The sequence below is a fragment of the Chaetodon trifascialis genome, chromosome 24 (assembly GCF_039877785.1).
Source record: "Chaetodon trifascialis isolate fChaTrf1 chromosome 24, fChaTrf1.hap1, whole genome shotgun sequence".
Taxonomy (NCBI): domain Eukaryota; kingdom Metazoa; phylum Chordata; class Actinopteri; order Chaetodontiformes; family Chaetodontidae; genus Chaetodon; species Chaetodon trifascialis.
The window spans coordinates 3840993-3863526 of record NC_092079.1 but is presented as its reverse complement, the minus strand read 5'-3'; the positions used below and the strand labels follow the sequence as shown (position 1 = coordinate 3863526).

The following is a 22534-nucleotide window of genomic DNA, read 5'->3' as shown; positions in this document are numbered from 1 at the left end:
CATTGGACGACTGGGTATATGTCAGACATTATGCTCCTGTTTGCAACACTTAACTTTATGCACCATAACCTCCAGTGTTTTGTCTGTGTGTATTAGTGCTGAAGAACAAACTTTAGACATTTGAAGTCTGTGCACAGGCCACCAACATCTTCCCCAATTCTGGCCAAGAAGTGAATTTATGCTTTACCAATCGTCATAGGGAAATTCGTCTTTAGGCCTTTAGCAGAGCTGCATGAACATTAGCAATTGCCCCTCACCCCTGCTTTGCCTGCAAGCCATTGCTTTGCTTGAGGGGCATGTTGGGAAACCTTCAAATTGCTTGGGAAGGTCCACAGGCAAGACAACACTAAAAAAACAAATACAACCAATGCCTTGTGTCCCCCCACTTCAGCATCCATATCTATTACCCACTCTGGCATTTCATCTTTTCTTTTTGTTGCACACACGCACAAACCAAGACCTATCAAGCCCTATTCAGCTGTAAGCAAGTCAGTAAATTCTCCGCTCTCTCTGACCAGACTATCCGGCTGAGCTAATGAAGCTGGTTAATCATTACAAATCTCATATGGAGAGCAGATCTCTTTTTGTGATTGTTGTGTGCAGATTGGAAGGTGTTGTGCATAGGTCAGGGGGAAAAATGCGCTTCTTACCCCACTTGTACTGACACAAGCTGATGGTGGCCTGACTGATGGCAACAGTGGAGACTGAGACGGTCTGCACACTTAGTCCTTGACCTGCATGTGTTTGTGTGTGTGTTTATGTGAGTTCCTCCAGGCCTCTGAGTGTGCTATGGAGTGATTTGAAATCCAAATTAAGGTCACAACTCAGCAGTAGCCTCACCACTGCCAAACAGAACTCAGCAGATGACAGTTGCAGTCTTTCAGCCACCAGAGGTGAGCATGATTGTGGTCAACAGACACTTAACTGTGCAGCGGAGGAAAAGTGCCTGGGTGTTTGTTTGCCGTGATGATGGTGACAGATGGGGTTTATTCGTCGTTTTCATCAATCAAAAACTGATTTTACTTTAACAAATTGCAGGCTTCAGGCTTCTTGGCACCAACTTCAGTCAATCAGGAAACAACATCCCCCCAGAAATGCCTGAAACTCATTATGTAGTGATGTAATGACTGTGGATCATGCGTTCATTTTTCTCATGCAATATCAAATTCCAGAATTGACTGGATGTAGAGACTCAAGCTGCCCCACCCTTACTCCACTGACTTCCCAACTATGTCTGTTGTCCTTAGGTGTGGTTGCTGCATGCCGGATGCAAACAGTAAATGTTACCAAATCATAAACAATCACAGAAGTTCTCAGGGCCCTTAGTACAGAGTAGTTTTCTAACGTTTTCTAATGTAGATTTAAAGAAAGCAAGGCTAAATGGAACAAAAATAGATCAAATCTGTGACAAAATAATCTCCAATAATTCACAATCATCATTATTTTCAACATGAATTAATCTGGTGAAATGGTGAAAAAGATTGAAATCGCTTCATTTGTCAAACCAACAGTCCAAATTTATCATAGAGCACAAAGAAAGCAGGAAATATCCACATTGGAGAAGCTGGAAAAGGTGAATTTTGGGGATGGTTTGCTTCAGTTTATTGAGAAATCAAGAATCATTTCAGCTCTAGCTTCAGCTATATCTCATAGGCTTGCCGTAAAAAAAGTGTTCAGCTCCAACTTCCTCATTGAGAGCTAAATTCACACCGTTGAATCACAGTTTGTGACCTTGTGATGGGTTTGCTCAATCACTTATTTCTCATTCATGTCGCCTTTTCCCCGAGTTAATACCACAAACGTCTGCATTTATGTGAAAATAGCTGCAGAGTTTTCATCTGTTCGCAATGAATCAACCAATTCATGCAGTGGGGACTGAGCTGGATATGAATCAGGATACAGTTACGGAATAGAATAGTTGAATTGAGTGTATTTATTAACACAGATTGGCATGCAATACAAAATGCATTGTGTGTGTGCATGTGTGTGTGCATGAGTGCACTTTATCTGTCAATCATTCAGAATGGTTGTGTAAGTAGCCCCGTGGGCATTACTTTCCCATCAAACATTTTGCAGTCTGTGCACTCTCCTATGTCAGCACCGTGAGAACTGGATCACACACACACACAACACACACACACACATACGCAGGCTTCACAGGAACAACTCCCTGAGAAATGCTGTGCCACTCCATCAATCCTGGAATGTTAAATAGATAGATTCGGAGATTAGGATTGGCATCTGTGCCCAAAAACCGTGACGCATCGGGCCTCAGATGTAAAGGGGAATGCGACTTACGCGGCCTCGGCTCGCCTCCTCTTATTCGCCACAAGTGTGAAAAGCAAAATCCAGCATACCAAGATACTTGCAATTGCTGCCATGGTTCCTTAAGCTTCCTCCTCATATCAACAATGAGCACACACACCTCCTAGACACAAAATATGTCAGCGACACACACCCGTATACATAAGTCACACATCAACCATAGCAGAGACTGAGACAACTTTGTCCTACTTCCTGTCGTCCAGACAGACACATGACAGCTACAATGCTGGAAGACAGGAAGCCTTTTTTTTAAAAAAAAAAAAAAAGAAAAGCGTGACTTCAGAGTGGTTCCAGAGGCCTTAGGAGACGTCCCGAAGCACATCATAAACTCAAGAATTTCTGGCAATTAATTTCTAATTCCAAGCATCCAGAATCATTTATCTGTCATTTTTGCAACAGCTGCTGTCTTCTGAAGGCTTTTTTTCTTTTTGACGCCCTTCAGAGCTCCGCGTTTTTTTGTCCAATTTCACGACAAACTTGATTTTGCGCAGTTTGGCTGCCGACGTTTCAGCTGAAGGCAGGTTGCGCAGCAGCGGACTGGGCCTCCTCCTTGCCCAAGATGATTTCCTCCACGCGCATGTGGGATGTGTTGGCATTTTTTTTGAAGGAAGCGGGGTTACAACTGTCATTTAAGATAAGACTGACTGAATTTCAAAAGCACGTTCTTGACGCGGAGTTTGAAAGGATGCATTCTTGAGCGCTTCTTCTCACATTTTCTGCATCTCCTCTCTGTAGATCCGCACGCCTTCCATTATAACAGATCAGAGTGCGTTTACTTAACACCTCGGCCTGTACTTTTCATGGATGTGGGCATGTGCGAGATTATACGCTGATCCTATTAGGGAATAGTTAGTTTATTTTTCACACCAGTGGCGAGAACATGAGCCGACGAAAGTACAGCACATTCCCTTGGTTTTCCCCTCTCTGTGCTTCTTCCACCGTGTCCATTTAACACAGCGGGATCAGAGTAAAGTCTCCATAAGACTCTTTATTTTCCACATGGGTGCCAGACACCCCCCTCCCAGTTAATCCTGCAAGGTAGTTAAAGAGGGGGGGATTATGACCTGCTACTCGCAATCCGGATGATGCTGATGATGAAGATGACAGAGCGAAGGCCCCTTTTACGAGACACCTGGCAGCGTTTTACGCGCAACTTAAATGCAGCACGCACGCACAAGCCACGCAAACGGTCGCGCAAATGTTCAAAGAGTGCTAATCTTGAAAAAGTGCAGGGAGGATCTTGCACATACGACAGCGTGCAGTTGTAGTTTGGTATATTCAGCTAAAAAATATAGTGCTCATGTTTTCAGAGTGTGGAAAATCTCCCAATCTTGTGAGTTTGACTGTGCTGCTTCACCACGTCTGGGCAAAGCTTTGGAAAAGCTGTCTCCTTGTTGTTGCTGTTTTCCAGTCTATATCTCTGTATTTTCACATGACCGATGCACCGATATGTTCCACTTTATTTTTGACCCCAAACAACTTAAGGGCCCCTTTTACTGCCGAGGGCTCGTCCTGCAGGAGGAGGTGGAGTCTGTATTGCCTTTGCAGCTTCCGATGGAGATTGAGAGTCTTCCATGTCTGGACTGGAATGTATGACCGGGCGGAGGCACAGCAGATTTCAGCCCCTGGGGCCACTGATGGTTGAGCAGCTTGTGAGCTTTCTTCATGCTTGACACTTGGGAATGCACGTCATCGTCTCTGCATTGGTTTATCTGTTTCTTTATTTTTCAATGAACAGTGGTAAAAACTAAAAATAAAATAAATATAAATGACCCAATATGACCTGGAACTACTCTAGTTGAATTTTATCAATAACAGTGTGATGTAAACTCCTCACAAACGACGTACCGCTGCATGGAAGAGAAAACACTTCAGATTTCATTAAATCACCGTTTGAAACCATCGGCCTTGTTTCAGTCCAGGAAGTTTTAGCCAAGTGTAACTTCCTGGAGACCCCCTCCACACCCCGTCACTGCCCAGCGATGCTTTGTTCTCTCCGGACAGTGGATGTGACACTGCATGTGTGTGCATGTGCGTGAATTTGTGCACGTGTGACACGGGTCAGAGCGGGGTCAGCTGGCCTATTATTGATTTCCTCGTGGAAAGAGAACGAACACAGCAGTCCGGTGCCGCTGTCCTGCCAAGCACAGCAGCCTGCCTTCAACTGACCGAAACGTGTGTGTGTGTGTGTGTGTGTGTGTGTGTGTGTGTGTGTGTGAATGTGTGCCAGTAAAGAATGCTATAAAGCGCTAACAATAATGACTAGGTGTGGAACACTTTAAACAGCGGCTGATAAGTGCTAATGGGGTGTTTAATTAATATGGTAAACTACTTATCACCTTCCCGCTGGCAGTGTTCCGTGAAAGCAATCAGAACTCTAACAAAGTCTGTTAAGTGCAGTTTGATTACTGCTGAGAGTTGGGAAGCTAAACACAACAAAGCAAGTACCGCAAGGTTGAAATCCAGCACTGAAACATGATGACAGCAAAATCATGCAAAATTTGCTCCACGGTCATTTGTTGCCACTCAAAGCAAATGTTTGGAATTATTCCTCAAAGTGAGCATGTTTGTAACAGCTGGGACTGGATGACAAGTGTTTTGGTGGGGGCGGGGAGTGAAATCTTGGGCTAAACCGTCCCCACAATTATTTCTATTTGACTCGGAAAAAGAATCAACCTCTTCTGCACTGATACCTCAACTCAGCCCCAATTCCAAGCTAACATTGTTCGTGGAACAGTCACATTTGCACATTAGCACGCTGGGTCAGGGTCAGGGTTAGGGTTAGGGTCAGGGTTAGGGTTGGGGTTGGTAGGGTTAGGGTTAGTCCAGCTGCTCACTGTTTTTGAACCAGCTCGAGCTGCTAAATGAACAGTTTTTACCACTGTTCCTGAACAGGGCTTAGCTTTCAGCTTTGCGGCAGAGCAAGTTGAGTTGAGCTGAACACGCAATATGTAATAGATTAACCCGATGTGATATATTTAACTCTGCTGTAGCTCTGCTGTAACGCAGAAGGAACTCAAGGCAGCTGCTGTCTTGTGAGGAAATGCTGCAGTCTTTTGAGAGATACTGTTTAATGGCTATAAAGATCCACGTCTACTCTGCCTCATGGAGATTCTAGCTCCTAGAAATGAAAGCACGGATTGCAAGAAAATCATGAAATAAAATCGTCACCCTCCCCATTTTCCACCTATCAAGCTGAACTGAAAAGGATTTCTTAACTTTGCAAGATTTTTAATCATGTTGCTGTTTTCCCTTCCCTCCAATCAATTAAATCTGGCACAGAGGAAAGTGAATTTTACACAAAACATCTCTCCAGGGACTACTTTCACTGTCTTCACCGTACGAAGCCTCACTTTGAACAACGTGACATGTAGATGGCAACTATCAGTCAACAGAGTGTTTCTGAGTTACCACGGAGCGGAGATGCTTTTCCGCTCCCTTCCACTTGTTTATGAAGTGAATAAATACAGCCTCACTGCAGCTACTTAGATAAAACCAAAAAGGCATTTCAAAATGTGAAAGATTTTTAATTTGTGGGAAATTTGGCACATAATGCTGCTTTGTTGCCGAGCCCAGCATAACTTTAACCTTGACAAACTCCAAGATTGTGAGGAGATTAGGAAGTAATCGAAAACCTCTCTTCTTCTTTAAGAGAATGTTTGCTTTCTTCTTTTCTTCACCACTAACATGAGAATCCGGTTTGTCTGGAATGCCACCGTACCACCTTCGGGTAGGTACCGCCACATTGAAATTCTGGCAAAAGCAACAAAAGGTGCAAAAACACACAATTTCATCTCGAGACAATAATGGAGCATAAATGAGTGGAGATGCAGCCTTGCGGGACTGAAAACACAAAGGCCGCTTGATGGATGGAATTATTCATCCACTCATCCATCACTCAGCCACTCATCTATCCGTGGTCAGTGTGTCAGCACACACACAGGGATGTTTCCTGTTTACATACTCTCATGATTTTACTATAAACAAGTGTCTACCGTGGCAATAACACATCCTGAGGATTCCCCATCGGTTTAGCTTTTTCATTTCACCTTCCTTTATTGCCTCTTTCTCTTCTACTTTCATATTTTTGTGGCGCGAGAAGCAAAACGCAATGCCACTGCCTGCTTTTTTTCACAACTCATAGCCAAGACGCATGGAAAAAGAACACACTTGATTCCAAAAAGTGATGAATAAATGTGAATTGAAGACATTTTTGAGAGTATTGCTGCAACTTCCAATTCAATAAGTTTGATTTTCTACCCACACCAAGCAGCACATTGGTTTAAATGACAAATATGGCCATTTATTGCCCGTTTCGGCAGTGCTGGTTTTCATGAAATCCAATTCTGTCTATAATCCTGGAGAGAAAGCAGCAGAATGGAGCGACAGGAGGAGTGGAGGAATATTAACAGACTCTAATAGACTAGAAGGTAAACAGCGTGTGCCATGATGAAATGTCTGTGAATGTGCTTGTGTGTGCACGCGCTGCCACAACACGCTTGTTGATCCTCGCATTCCAGTGGCAGCCTTGAGAGCAGCTAATCCAGTCTTAGTCAAAGGCTCCTTGAACTCTGGGGTCACACTTCTACGCACATACTCACAAGTTGCAAATTATCTGCATGGGCACGCACATTAAATGGGTTTGTCCTGTGTGCAAACATGTGCATACCAGGCGCATGAATGCACACACCCGCTGCAAGTATAAACTGCGCCTGGTATCCCCAAGTGCACCAAATGTGAGTTATTCCCGTCACAAACCTGTGTTATTCCTGGCATCATCCATGTTATTCCTTGCCTGACGCTGAATATGTCTTTCACCAAGGCTCTCAGAGATGTCACCAGAGTGGAAATCTGACTTCCACCTTCATGTGTGTCGTCATCTGTCTCTATCTGCCTGGGTTTAATTCTATCACCCCATCTGAATCAACATGTCTGTCTGTCTTTCAGCGTTTTTTTCTTTCTCCCCTTGCTTTGCGAACAAAATAATTCATCGTCAACAACAGCTGGGTCACGTACACACGCAGACCAGTGACTAGCCACCTTTTGGCTACTTGTTCACACACATTTGAAATAGCAAGTGGACGAGTTACGTTGAAAAACAGCACTCGACTCTGACGCTGAGGTTACCAACATCTGCACATTTTGTAGGACGGCAGGAATTGACCCTTGTGTATGTTGCCTGTGCTACATCGTCTGTGCACAATTTGCCACATTTTCGGATTAACAGGAATTGCAAGTCATTAATTCCACGGGAGGGTGAATGCTGCCAATGGATCTGCTAGCCGTCAGATCACGGATACATTGGATTTTTTCAAACTTTTAGTTCGAACGTAAGTAGGAGTGCATTGTAAACAAAATATGTGCATACGGTAATGATTTCACTGTAACTTGCCAGGTTTTTTTCGACTCGTTTCACCCAAAAATTAGCATTATCAGGATGATTTGCTCATCATGACACACAAATAATTGATATCTGCCCTGAATCACTTGAACCAAGACATGCAAACCAAGTTCCACATGTTGGTCATGCTAACCGTTCTAGGCTTTCTTCCATGTTGTTTCAGCGGTTTTCATCCAATTCCCTAAAGCAAAGAGCTCCGCTGTGCTGCCCCAGCAGTGAGCAACAAAAGTAGTTCACCAAAAAAAAATCAGGATAAGTTGTGCATGCAGAGATAGTGTCATACAGGATTTTTGTGAAAAGGTGCGTGCATGCTTTCCAAAGGATGAGCATAGTTTTTTCCAGTCCAGCAGAGGCACTGCTGGGACACTGCTTGACTGGGAAAACTTGATGAAAGCTGTAGTTTTTGGAATGCAAAGAAAGACCAATCAAAGTAACCCTTAATGTGAAGCTGCACTGAGCTGCTGGCTCTCATCAGTAACTGTGCTGCTGAACTGGATCTCTATCATGTGAACGGTAATGAGATCATCTTCCATCAGTCTACTGTATGCCCGTCTCATGAATCCTTCATCAGTTGACACGAAACATCCACGGCGAGGCCTCGCCGTATGTGGCACAGACATACATGAGCACATAGAAACACATGCACCTTGTTAGAGAAAAGCACTCCCAGACTCGCTTCGCCCCATGCTCTTTGACCTTCACAGACGCACTGAAGCAGCAAACCAGACGACATGATGCTTGATGCAGAGCTGACATTTTTGACTCGTTGACCTTTGGGGAAGCTTTCCTTGAAATTCCTTGCCCATGGTAAAGGGGACGGGTAATTGTTTTTTTTGAGCCTCAAGTCCGCACGCATTACTTAAGACTGCTGTGAAATGCAAATCAGCTGTTCTTGATAGAAAAATGTTCAAGGCCGTGAAAGGTATTCTGCTGAGATTTATCAATTTGGCTAGTTTTGACATAGCTGTGCTGCTAAGTTCAACCGGGAAGCCACAGCTGTCTGAGGTGTCGAAAATATGAGCAGAGATTTCTCCACCGGACAGCACAATCTGTTCTTATTATTTTGCATCTAGTTCTGCTTTGTGTGCATGACTCATGTGTATGTGTGCATCCATGTGTGGCTCTGAGTTGAGTGCAAACATTGGCGCGTGCGAAGTAGTCGATTACACAACCTTTAATTCCCCGGATGGTAAACTTGATTAGTTCTCTTTGAAATTCCCAAACTGTGATGTAATGCTTCTGCACTTCACACAGCAACATGGTGATTGACATATAACCTCATTGCCTGCATGCAAACAGCCAAGAAACATGTCCAACCTCTTCTTGAACCTACTGACCAACTCCCAAAACTTGCATCGAGGAAAAGAAACACCTCTGGGTGAAGTCATGAAGAAACCAGGGCAAGAGCTTCAGCTGCAAATCAAACTCCCTAAAAACTTCTAGAGCACATATTTTATTCAGGCCCAGAGAAAGACTCCTGCCTCTGGTAGCACATCTCCCCCGTCAAACAGTAGATCAGATCTTGCCAGAACTTTCTCTTCTGCGTTTCCTCCGCTGTGTTTTCCCCCTCAGCCCTCGACCATCTCCATAAAAAGACAAGTCTTGGGGAGGGCGGACTTCTCTTTCGCTGTTGTTAATAAAACAAGTGCCTTTCCTTGACAGGGTCTAGAAAGAAAAACGAGGGACGGACAGCGTTGTCATGACGAGCCAGAAGTGACGGCTGTGGAACTCAAACGGGCGGTTTTTGACTTTGCGGGTTCCCTTTTCCTGCCATGGTGGAGTGGTGCTGCACATGCAATACCAGGGCAAGGATCTTTCAAGTGCAGCGTTAATGAATGTGGAGGAATGCGTGTCAGGACACATGATGTGGACGATAAGAGGTCACAAGCCCGGAACAAAGCGATGACAAGACAGCTGACCTGAATGGAGGATTTTGCTCAATCCGAAAATAGGATCATTTTCCCCCAAATTTGGACTGGCAGGCTTTGGTAATGAAACCAAAAGCTTCGAGATTCATTCAGTATCTGTGTGCTGGACTCCTGCGAACAAAATGTCCACTCCTTCTGGGTCAGAGTGTGCTTAGGAAAACTTGTGATCAATGTAAACAAACGCGCCGTGCTGATGACTCAGCAGGGACGGTTGATGCCACCCACCCACCCACACACACAAACACACACGCGTGCGTGAGCACAGCTGTTCATCACAGTCACACGAGCACCAAGGATGAGCACTGATGAATATTCTCCTTTGGGTAACACTTCAAATCAGTCTTTATTCACTGATCCAGTCTGTCAAACCTGTTAAATGCATCTTTCAATTTGCCGTATGAGTGAAGGCTTTGTGGCTTTTTCTGCCAGAGCTGTTTGTATGGGGAGTGGCACGGGAGTAAAACAAACACACCTACCGCGATAGAACAAGGTCACACATCAGCGGGTAAGGAGGCGACGGCGTGTTATAAAATGTTTGCTCTCGGCATTATGGAGTTAGAGGGGGAGAAGGGGGGGGAATCTGACGATGCTGAAAACAATGGGGTGCAGCAAAGTCAAATGTCAAGAGAAACGGCAAAAAGGAGACAAAAGGGGGGAGTTTGGTGCCTGTCTAAATAGGTAGCTGCACTCTGTCTTCCTCAAGCCATCAAGGGACACTTGTCAGAGTATTTTCTGTTTGGTCAGCGATGAGGGACAGACTCGAGCAGACAGAGAGAGACAGCCGAAGATGAAACAAACGATAGCGAAGGAGGGTAAGCTGTCATTTCATCAATTCTTCCTTTGTGTTTTTCTCCCCCTGCCCCTTTCCTCCTCTGTGTCAACAACAGCAAGGCCAACTCTGTCAATCCACCACGGCCCAAGCTGATTAAAATATCAGCTGCAAATCGTTTTCACACCCCGATGCTCTTCAGGCTGAACTTTCAGTCGTTTCAGCTGTAAAAGCACAATCTGCAAAAGAATGCAGCATCGGGCTCTCAAATAAATCTTGCACTTGACTGATAGCCTACTCTAACATGCACAAGTCGGAGCGCTTGCACACAAAACGAGGTTTCAAGACAAAGATGATCATTATTTGACTGGTGGCAAAAGCCTCGCTGCCGGTTGGCTCCCCTCCAGGATTGGCACACTCGCATCAAGCCCATGTATTCTAAAACATCCTTGTTCATTCATTTCCCTGTTGTCATGATGTGACATTGTATTACCTCATGGCGCACATGACCCGTGACTCAATGCCAGTCAAGAACACCAATCAGGGAGTAAAATAAAACATTATAACGGCTATAAAGTTGATCTTCCTGGTGCAGATCAGGCGGCTCAAAGCTAATATTTTGAGTGCAAATTTAGGCCCTCCAGAAAGAACAGAGCACATGAGCCTTACAACACTCGAATCAAATGTGATTACTGTCCGCTTGGATCAACTGATAATCTCCTCATGTAGCGTACATGTCTTACATTTCCTGCCTGACCTGATCTGATCCACAATAAGTTGTTAAAAAACAGCTAAAACTAAGTCACTTTACTGGGCTGAGCAAACAGTTTAGTTGTTCAAACGATGCACAAAAGGCCGGTTCATTCGTTCAATTGGTTCAATTGCATGTCACAGGGGCTACAAAAAGCATTTAAGTGCGCGCTGGTCTGCATGGAGAAATGTGCAGTATGGAACTAAATTTGTTAGATACGCCGCGAAAATACGAAATCCAAAAAAAAACTTTGTGTCTGTTGATTAAGTTTCAGGGTTACAGACCTAATTAGTTGATTTTCACACACCGGCATGGCTCTGTGTTGCGCCGCCGGTTGCAAGTGATGAATCTTTCTTGTTGGATAAAAAGGTTGTTTGTGTATCATTCTTCTAATCCCTGTAATAGCATGTAAACCTGCAGCCTGCAATAACACAAAACACCATAAGAGCTGAGCGATCAATCCAGACTGTTACGTGTTATCCCTGATGGTATTCCATTAGTACAATGCCTTGACGCCATAAGCAGAATACATCAGAAATCCCTACAAGTGGAACAAACGCACCGCTGCCTCGAGGGGGGATTAAACGTTTACGCACAAGCAACCACGAGGTCCCATCTCCCCATCTTCTCCATCCCTGTGTGTGTCTCCAGTCTGGTAACCTAGAATCTGAAATATTTATCTGGCCTGACAGGAGTGATGAAATCCTGCATTTGTTTATCACTGGCTGATGAAGAGCAGCTTGAAGGGGCATAATCCCCTGTTGACACAATGCATTTTGCTTTGGAGCTTTGTCTTTGTCAAATTTTAACTGCGTTCTTGCACCAAGTTCAGCTCAGTGTTGGGGATTTATGAGACGGCAGTGAGCAGCCTGGCCTGGTTCACGAGTATTTGATTATGATGCACTGTCAGGACATAACTCTTTTTGCTTTACCTGCTGCTTTTTGCCATAAAGATGTGGTTTAAGGATTTGTGAGGAAAGATTTCATGTATTTATAATCAATTGATGCTGTCTGAATGAATTTCTTGCCTTATAAAGCCTCCATGAACGAGATTACCATCCTTGACTTCTGTGCACACACATTTTCTAATGCAAACTATAGTTTCTTCCACAGTTTGGCAAAGTTACAGCGCACGCTCCGGACTTACTTTGCTGGACTACTGGATTTTTCGTGCTTGCTCATTAAATGTAGAACATCAACAGAAACTTTGCAGGCGTGTTATATATTCCAGCAGCACGACCACATGCTCATAATGTGTCCTGAAGCGCGGGACTGGGAAACCAAGGAACACTGATAAATCAAAGAGCATCGGCACGATCTCAAGGCCAAAGAGGAAAAATATATTAAAATGAAGAAAAGGCATGACGTTTGATCATCGATCAAACCGAGCAGAAGTGACACTTTTCTGCTGCAGCTTTCAACGTACTGCATCGGCTCAAATGTTGAAAACAGATCTTATTCTCCTTCAAAGCCCAATTAGAGGTTGCCATTCAACAATTTGGATTCAAAGCTTAACCATTTTATCCAAGTGCTTTGAGCCGTTTCCTACAATAATTACCAGAATGCCAACTTGCTGTAACACAAACTTGGCGAACTGTTATAGAGCTGAAATGATTAGCCAATAAATCAATTAATCCGTCAACAGAAAATGAATTAGCAACTATTAATGATTCATTTGTCATTTCAGTGATTTTTCATTCAAAAAACCCCCAAAAAAAGTAAACTAAAAATCCCAACATTTGCTGGTATTCTATGATTTAAAACTGATTATTGAGTTTTGGTTGTCGGCTGCAATATGTTATCTTGGTCATTGGGAAAGTCTGATAATACTCACAATTATTTTCATTATCTGAAAATAATATTTTTCCATCCACACATTTTTTGCTGCTTATCTGGAGCTCGGTGGTTGCAGGTCAGGCAAAGTAGCCCACATGTCCTTTTACCTCCTCACTTCCTTCAGCTCTTCTTGGGGGATTTTGGGGCATTTCCAAGCCAAGCAGGATATATAATCTCCCTGTTGTTTTCTTGGTCTGCCCCAGGTATCCTCACAATTTTCTTAACTGGCAAACCTCCACCAGCTGGCATCCAGCAGGAACCACAACCCAGTGGATTCCACTACCTCAACTGACTCTACTCCCTCTGTATGCCTGAGCTCTTCATCCTGGGTGAGCCCAGACATCCAGCAAAGAATTCCATACTTGCTTTGCACATGCAATCTCATTCTTTCGGGCAGTAGCAAGTACAACAGGTGAGCGTTGGATGTCTGGGAAATCAATTTTTCTTCAGCCATCTAAATCATTTGAAAGATGATATTGCGGCTTTTTGCATTGTTTCAAAAGTGTTCTTGCCTTAAATGCTTTTATTTTTGCTCTCAAGTCCAATCAGATGCAAATTCCAAACACCGTTATGAAGGATTTTCTATCATGTTTTTTTACTGGATTCGCAAAAGGAGACCAGAATTTGAATAAACAAACACGAGCCCAAATTCATCATATTTCATTTCTCGACTTGCACTGTCGTGGAGAAGTGCATCAAGAACAATTTGGCCAGTGCACCGAACCCTCATCAGCCTGTGTTGGATGAGTTTTAGACACCATTACTGTGGGCCATGTGGCGGCTGCTTTCACACCACATAGCCGTGCTACAAAGCACAAATCCAGACCACAACGTGCTGCCAGCCGAGCCAAAGAAAATTGTATTGTTTTCCAATCAATGCTCGCAGCTTTACGAGGGCTTCCAGCCACAGGAACATTGCTCATAAAGAGGAGACAGACCGCTGGAGCAGTCGGCAGAGGATTCCTCACCACTGGAGAGGAGGAGGGGGGACAGATGGAAACAGAAGGAGGGGATGGAGGAGAGAGGCCTGATGATAAAATACTAGCATGTGTGCATGCTGAAATCTGTGTCCGCTGCACGAACCAACTCCATTCCCACAACTGAATGAACCTGTTCTGCGAGCAGCCTCTCACCTCTCCAGCCTGTCTAATCTGTGTCAAAAATATGCAAGACAGCCAAATATGAGCCGCAAAATGCTGTGGGTTTCATTTTGAAGGCACAGTTCTCACCAGAGCTATCATCGCTGGTCACGGCCTTGACCCATATACGTGTGTTTTGCCCTCATGTGGCCACTGTGCTCTGAGTGTCAAACGTACCACCTGTGGCTCTCAAACAGAAGCCTGCTGCAGGTGTCTGTGTCTCTCCCCTTCAAACCAGGAAACATGTGTGGTCTTGTGCGCCTGCATGTGTGCCTGCTCTATACACCACACGTCACTTAAAACGTTCCATCACAGGAAGTTTTTGCATGCTGAGGCCCCTTTGGTCTGCTCAGTTTCAAATTTCAGTTTCGCTCACTGACATTTTACATGGTAAGACTTTTATTTTGCTGAAAACATAAAGTCATGTGTATTTAAAATCATGCAAGGTTGGAACAGAAAGGGGGTTAATAACACAAACAGAAAGAAACAGAAATTCTGCATTGGCACCTTGTATGCATAATATAAGTTGCACAGAGAGACACGGAGGTTTCAGATTCTACTTGCAGAACTGTCTTAAAAATAGTCCCCATGCAGGAAATAAACATCTGTCTCTCTGATCCTCACACACCCTCCAGACGTGCACGCGCGCACGCTCTCTCAAACACCAGCAGATAAAAGCCATCAAGCCTTATCAGTAAACGTCTGAGTCATTATAATTCATTTACGGACAATAAACCGAGTACTTACAAGATAGGAATTGTGCCTGTCCAGGAACACGGAGTCTCCCATGGTCCTCAATAAGTATCCACATATAGTAAACACTCACAGATGTAGATGATATCCCGTTAGAAAATAATACGTCCAAAAAAGTGTTTGCGCGTCGGAGCGGAGCGAAAAAAAAAAAAGTCTCCACAAATCACTCGTGTCCCCCTCTTTTACATTAAAGACAAACAGAGACGTCGGACTTTCTTTTTTACTGCAAGTCGCCGCTGCGCCTGTTTTTAAGAGCTGATGTCTTTACACCGGTCAGAAAACCATCTGTGCCAGACAGGACGCCACAGTGCGTAATGCGTAACGGATCCATACTGCGCGCTCCGCGGACTCTGGTGAAGACAGATGCTGAACCGAGCGAGTAGTGGAGGGAGAGAGGCGACTGTCAAGTCAGCTGCTGTGCACGGCTTCCGGTGGAGTTTTTCAAAATAGAATCCTCTTTGGTCAGGGTTGTATTTCAACACAAATATCAGGAAGTCGGCAGGCAACAGCGAGTATGACAGAAATAAATATATTGAATTAGAAAATAATAAAATAATAGAAATAATAGTGTATCTCCTTGCGAAATAATAAAATAATGAAAACAGTATAATAAGAATGTGTTTTATTTGTAAGATGCTTTGAACTAAACGAACTAAAATCCCACTATAACACAGGACACAGGACATTAAATCAGATATTAAAAGCAGCTCTAAAAAGGTGACTTTTAACACTCAAAACTGCTTGCAAATGCCTAAAAACCACATCCTCAACCATGCATCATAAGAATCCAAATGCATGCTTTGTTTTCGTCTTCAAGGCAAAACAAAATGTGGGCATCATTAGCCATGAGATACACACCTTTACACCCAGCTGCACTTTTACGCATGCAGTGTGCATTTAGTGCATTTTAGCCACGCCGATCAGCATGTGGAGCTTGAAACTGAAAAACTGAGCAAGGCACAGGGGGAGGGGCGGGGAGGCTGAAGGAGCAGGACTCGCACAGGAAGACGCTTTTGATTATCAACAGCAGGGCTGCTCAAATGTTTTCATGTCAGTGACCCACAAATTGAGCACCACAGTAGATATGGTTTGAGTCGGGAAACTCCATATAGGGAGATTTTAGTTTTTGGATAGTTTATAGTACAGAACTGTAAATTCTTTTGCAGTAGGTGAGGAGGAAGCAGTGTGGAGGCTTTTATTCTGGGCTGATTCATGTGTTAAGACAAAAAAAAACAAGTTCATTCTGAATGCAGAAATTATGATGATTTCAAGTCTTTTTTTAAAAAAAAAAAAAAAAAAAGGATCTCCTGAGAGCTGTTAGCCTTCCTGGAAATATCCAGAAATACATCACGGTAAAGCTAAAAACAAAGCTCTTTGTCTCAGCCTCTGAGAAGTTGATACTTCAGAGATATAAGGTTTCTTGTAGCACATAGCTTGCCGTAGGCCTGATTACTGTAGCAAATAAATGACAATGGAGATAATTTACTGGACAAACTGCAGCGCCAAAACTGTGATCGCTTGCTTCCACTGTAAAAAGCAGTGGTACTTTTTTTTTTAATGAGCGTTCCGCTTCTCAAATATGCACTTAAGGGCAACCATGAAAGGCCAGTCCACCACTGGAAGGAGCAGGAGTGGGAGGCTTGTCTGGGTTTGTGTAATACTTGATGTGGAACCAGAATTGGGCAATCTGTGTCAAAAGACTCCTCTTGCATCCAATCTCATAAAAAAAAACAGAAGTCTGCAAAACAAATGGAGCACAACCCAGTTTTATCAAGAACACGGTGGCCATTTGCTTTGCTCTGCAGGTTTATGGAGAAAGACGCTAACTAGACACAGTCTTATATCTAATTTTATGTGCAGTGTGCGTGAATGAGTGAGTTAATGAGTGAGAGACGCTGGATTCCTCTCTGCTTATCAGATAGTGCCGTAGCCATTCAAAGAATGCTGAGGATCTGAGAGGAACACTTACTTTACTCGGAAATCTGGAGATAACAGACTGAAGACTGACTCAGCCGTAAACCAAGTGTTGTACTGGACTGTGGTGTGTGTCATCGTCAAAACCCTGCAGTGTTATAGAGTTACGGGTGGCAGAAAACCTGTTCTTGCTGAGAATAGCTCTTTGATAGGAATGCTGCTTATCAGATCTCGTCTAAATGAGGTTCGCTCAAGTATTTGAGGTGTTGTATAAAGGTGCCCAATATAGAAAAAAAATCGTCTTTGGATCAAATGAAATTGGGGCAGAAGGTGGGGTTTATTTTCAACATTCATGCATTGTGATTGGCAGCTCATTCAGAGTCACAGAAGAGCTGGAGCAAGCATGCAAAGCACACTACTGTCTTATATCTCCAAACAAATCACCTGCATGACTTTATGAGTAGATTGGGGAAGAAGATAAAGACAGGAGGAATGTGCAAACACCGTGAGTCATTATTTGAACATGCACAAGAGGCCTGAACACAAACAGGTTAATCCTCAGTTTTGATATCTCATCAGCTGCTTGCGAGTCGATGACGCGTGCGACTGACGAATAAAAGTCCCGTCCAAAGTCCCAAATATTTCTGCAGTTCAAAGTTTCTGTAAAGTCCTGTTAATTGTGACAAGATTAAGAGTCCAAAAGCATCAGATCCAGTCATGTTTGCAGGTGTGCTTCATTCAGTAACACTACAAGAATCATGCACGTTTAATGTATTGAGTATGAGAACATGGAAAACAGTGGATCATACCCGGTGTTAGCATGAGAAAGCTCAGTCGCTAGTCAGTTGGGATTGTTTTCTCAAACTGCTATTTCCAAGGTCTTCCGTGCTCCACAATATAAATGTGCTTTGAGTTAAACTACAAATAAAATCAAGATCAATATTTGAGTGCTTTGAATTTCCAGGTTAGATCATTCTCTTGCTATTTACACTGTAGAAGTTCTGCAGAGTGTCACAAGAAATATATGCAGAGAGAAAAAAAAATGAGCCACGTTCTTGAGGATGATGCAGAGGGAATATAGAGGAGAGGCCAAATACGCAAAGGCAGATTTTTGTCCCTGAAAAACACTGACTCACCCTCGGTTGTAAGGTTAGAAGCTGTATTTATGGCCCCGTAGGAGGAGCCCATTGTCTCCTAAAATGGTCTTTCACTGGTCACGGTGTGACCATTGCCGACACACACACACACACACACACACACACACACACACACACACACACACAACACACAGAGCCTGCAGGAGAGAGAGCACAAGATGAAAAAAGAAGAGAAGGCAGGAGAGGAGAAGAAGACGTGAACGTGTGGATGGGAGGCTTTACATGCATGTTGCCATTGGCACGATCAGATTGCTCGCCGATGCCGCCGCAAGGCAAAGGTCTGATTCCGCACGTCCTCTTCAGCTGGCCATCACTTCTCGCATCATCTTGAAACTGTTAAAAACGACGCCGAAACGAGGCAGCGCGCGGTCATACATCACTTTCAAAGCACACTCAGGACTTTCCACAGCTGAATCTGGCACGGCCTGTTGGTGTTGATATATCACGTCCCTGCTATTCAGCGTCGATCTGGAGAAGACGCAGCTTGGAATTTCAGCAAAAGAAGTGACAGTGAGGAGTATTTACGGCTATTTAAATCTGCATTGTGATTTCTTTTTTCTCTTTAAAATCCTAAATCACCAAAATATGAATACTTTAAAACAACACTTCTTTAAACCCCCCTCATCTTAAGATTTCCAATATTATGTTACAGGGCGTATGTGAGGCCAGCCTATAACTCCAGTGCTGCATGACGAAGGCGGGCTGCAAAACGCTACTGTTTACATCCTACAGCCGGGAGGTGCGGCAACCCTCCTTCCAAAGGCTGAATGCCTGAGTTGTGAAATCACTCCATCGAGTGGAAAGTATTCCACTATAAAGTGCTTTAAGGCGATCCAGTAAATGACAGAGAAAAACCCTGCGAGGCCTTCGATCTGTTTAATAAACACACACAGAATAGATGTCGCGAGGCCCAGATCAAAGTATATGCATGCGTTGCATCACACGCACAACCTTGCCTCCCCTGACGGAGGACGCTGGAGGAAAACTGAGCTGAGAGTCAGATTCATTCCTCGATGCAGTTCATAACTCATAATGACAGCTGGGAAAGCTATTCTCAATATGTAATCTGCTATATGTTTCCAAATAGAAAAGACGAACTGGCAACGTAGCGCATGAGTCGTCATTCATCATTCACTTGTATATATTTTTGTATTACTTGGCATTCATTTGGAATGCTGGCAGCGCAGCTCAATGGATGGCAAGTCTGTCCACCACTTTAGTCCAGACTGAAATATCTCAACTATTGGATGGATTACACAAATTCATGATCTCCAGAGGGTCAGTCCGACTGATGCTCGTTACTTCCTGGCTTCTCTTCTTGAAAAATGCCAACCTTATGGTGGTGCATGAGGTTGGCATTTTTATTTTTCAACGCAAACAAGGCCGATGGGAAGGATTGCCATGACTTTCAGTGCAGGGATTTATGTTCTCCAGAGGATAAATCGTAATAATGTTGGTGATCCTCAGTTTTCCCTCTTTTGCCACTGCCAGGTCCAAGTTTTGGCTTATCCAGTGAAGTGTGCAGACAGGCGCTCATGGCTCCCACAGCATGGATAATAATGGCATTGGTGGTCCCTTGTGGTTTCTTGTGCGCCATTTGTGAGATGCCTCAACATTTAGATGGAATGCCATGGATTAAATGAAGCGTGCTAGCATGCAGAACTAAGATGGCGACCATGGTAAACATCAGCATGCTAACATTGTCAGCGTCAGGCTTTTAACCTGCTGACTGCTGGCACGGTTTGAGACTCTGAAGGACTGGTCACACCAGCATTGAAAAAGACAAAATTCAGTTTCACTGGCAGAGGAGAAGTAAATCGACATTTGCTAGTTAGCAAGAGGTTAGCGAGCAAAGAAATGAGAGCCAAATATTTCGCAAAGCTGCACTGCATCATTTTGCTCTGCACAGTTGGTCTGGTTTACACAATATTCATTGTTACTGAAAGTAATGCACACGATATATTTCACTGATCTTGTTGAACGTAATTGAAAGCCAGTTTTCCCACTGTTGCCTAATGAGACACGGCTGATCAAATTCAAGCTAAATAAGAAGATAAACCTTTATGTATGACAGTCATGCAGCTGATAAAAAGGACTAAAGAGGAAAACTATGGCACTTAGCCCCATGTTTTCTTACTTATTAGCTTGTGCTCTTTGTGTTTAGCTCTCTTTCTTTCACACTATGAACTTTGACCTCAGTTTCACAAGACAGCTCAAAGGTGTAAGAGAAAGAAAATGAGAGAGAGGAGAGAGGGTGGGGGCCAATGGTAAAAACTGGGCACACATAAACGAATTTACAGCAGGAGCTGCACAAAGCAGCTCTGGGGGATGACCTCAGAACTGGGGAATGTGTGTGTGTGTGTGTGTGTGTGTGTGTGTGTGTGTGTGAGAGAGAGAGAGAGAGAGAGAGAGAGAGAGAGAGAGAGAGAGAGAGAGAGAGCAAAAGAGAAAAGACAATGTGGGTTAACTCCTTCGATTGGGAGGTAAACAAAGAAGACACACATACACAAATATTCACAGATTATGTCTTGTCGGGGGTCTCCGTCCAGAGACGACCCTCATCCAGCGGGAAAGATGTTTTTTTAAAGAACTGATCACTCAACATACACCAAACACGGGGTACACACACACACACACACACACACACACAACGTGACGACAGCGTGGGTCTGGATTCAATCTGGACGCTTCTATCAACAGGCCTGCCCATTTGTCCTTAATCTCCATACTCTGTCCTGAGGGCCAATGGGCAGGGAGGAGGGGAGAGAGGGGCGGGGGTGGGGGGGGGTGTAAGTAAGGAATTTTGGGCACTAGCCCAGCGTGGCTATACGGCTTTCATCTCCATCTCCATACCATCACCATTAGGCCACGCTTAAAGCAGCGAGTAAGGTCAGGACTGTTCTGCAGTGGAAATGCTTGACCCTGACTTGAGGGCGACTCGGTTTCACAAGCTGGAGAGTGCGCTTTGCAAGAGGAAACATTTCAACATTTAGAATGTGATAATACCAAAGCAGAGGGGTGCACTTTGTTGAATTTCAATGTATAATTTAGACACACATACAGCTCACTCAGCTGCCTCTGAGGACTTTATGCTGCAAGATATGACAGAGCTGCAGATGTTTACCTGACTAACAGCCAGAAAAAATACTATGTCCTATATTATTCTGTTGCCCCTCAGTCTGTTTGATACCTCTGCTTGACCTAAAGCCAGTTTGAAACATGCTACCTGTCTTCATTTAAAGTCCAAAACGTCCTAAAGGGAGCAGATGACAGTGTTTTTTTATCATTCAGTATCTGGACAAGATCAGTGCACAAATGTTTTCCCTCTGATTGTATGTAATGTATTCTATCTCAGTCTCTGGAGCTCGCTTGTTTGCATTGTTTGCATGGTTGCGATGGAATAACTGATTGTGATCGTTTGTCCATTTTGTTGCATGACGCTCTCCAAACATCAGGAACCACTTGCTGTAGTTGTGTTATAAGTCAGCATTGATTTTCTTGTTGAAATATGTGGGTCATTTCCTAAAGCTGGGCTAACATTTGTTTGCCCAAATGAGTAAAACTAATGGGAAGTGCACAGTCTTCTTTGTTAGAACCTAGAATTTTACAAAAGCAAATACAACCAATAAATGTGCCCCAGTTTAAACATCTAAAACCAGTAATGTTGATTCTATTGCCAATGAATTGCTGTATAGAAAGCAGAATTAGGAGGTGAATTGCAGCATTAGAACTCATTATGAATCTTTTCAAATGGACAAAAATGCCCCAAAAACATACGTGGACAGTAACAACTTTCCAGCATGATATGAAACTATAAACTTTGGATGGCTAAAAGCGCAACTGGGACCAGTTTCTCAATGTTTCTGTGTGTGCACAGGTGCTGTTCATGCCAGCGTTTTCATCGCAGGACCTTTAGCGACGTCATCTCCGGGGAAGAGAAGAAATCAGGTGTTTGTTAGTGAAGCCTGGCCGCCTGTCAGTCTTTCCACTCATCCATTTATATGTTTACCTGTGTCTGGTCTCGTCCGTCTGTCTCTTTGCTCATGTGTATATCTGGTGATCTGACCTTCCACCCCTCTGCCCATCTACCCATCCATCTTCCTGCCTGCTGTTCTGTCAGCTTCTTTGCCTGACCGGTCGGCTGGCTGGCAGCTTCCTCCCTGACAATCTCTGATTAATGCTGGGTCAGTTAAATCCTCAACATTATCAGGTACTATAATATGGGACAGTTGAAATTCAATATATTATATTGAAATATTGAAAATATTGAAATATATATATATATATAGTTATATGTATGATAAGGAATGCATAACGTTTACTGACAATCTGCTAATTTGCTAACTAATGCATTCACAATGGTGGACTGAGTTCCCAAATTATTTGAAAACCATAGGAATTGTACAAATGTGACGAATCCATGTGCATTTAATAAATGTTTATTTTTCAAAAGAAATTTAAAGGGGAATAATCTGATTCTGGATATACAGACCTTATAATTATGTATAATTATTTATGTGTGTAAATGATGGCTGGGCATTGTGTCTGTTAGGGGAAAGGG

General features: G+C 43.6%; 1 protein-coding gene across 2 annotated transcripts in view; it reads right to left on the bottom strand.

Annotated features, from left to right (window-relative positions):
• LOC139327830 (rho GTPase-activating protein 6-like) overlaps window positions 1-22534 on the bottom strand; it is a 67929-nt gene that overhangs the window by 23150 nt on the left and 22245 nt on the right. The window contains exon 1 of one of the 2 annotated variants that reach the window (XM_070957834.1): window positions 14897-15263. The exons of the other annotated variant lie outside the window; for it this stretch is intronic. Coding sequence (XP_070813935.1) covers window positions 14897-14938 — 42 coding nt within the window. The 5' untranslated portion in view covers window positions 14939-15263. Of the gene's footprint in view, window positions 1-14896; window positions 15264-22534 lie in introns of those variants that run through there. 2 annotated transcript variants of the gene reach the window in all.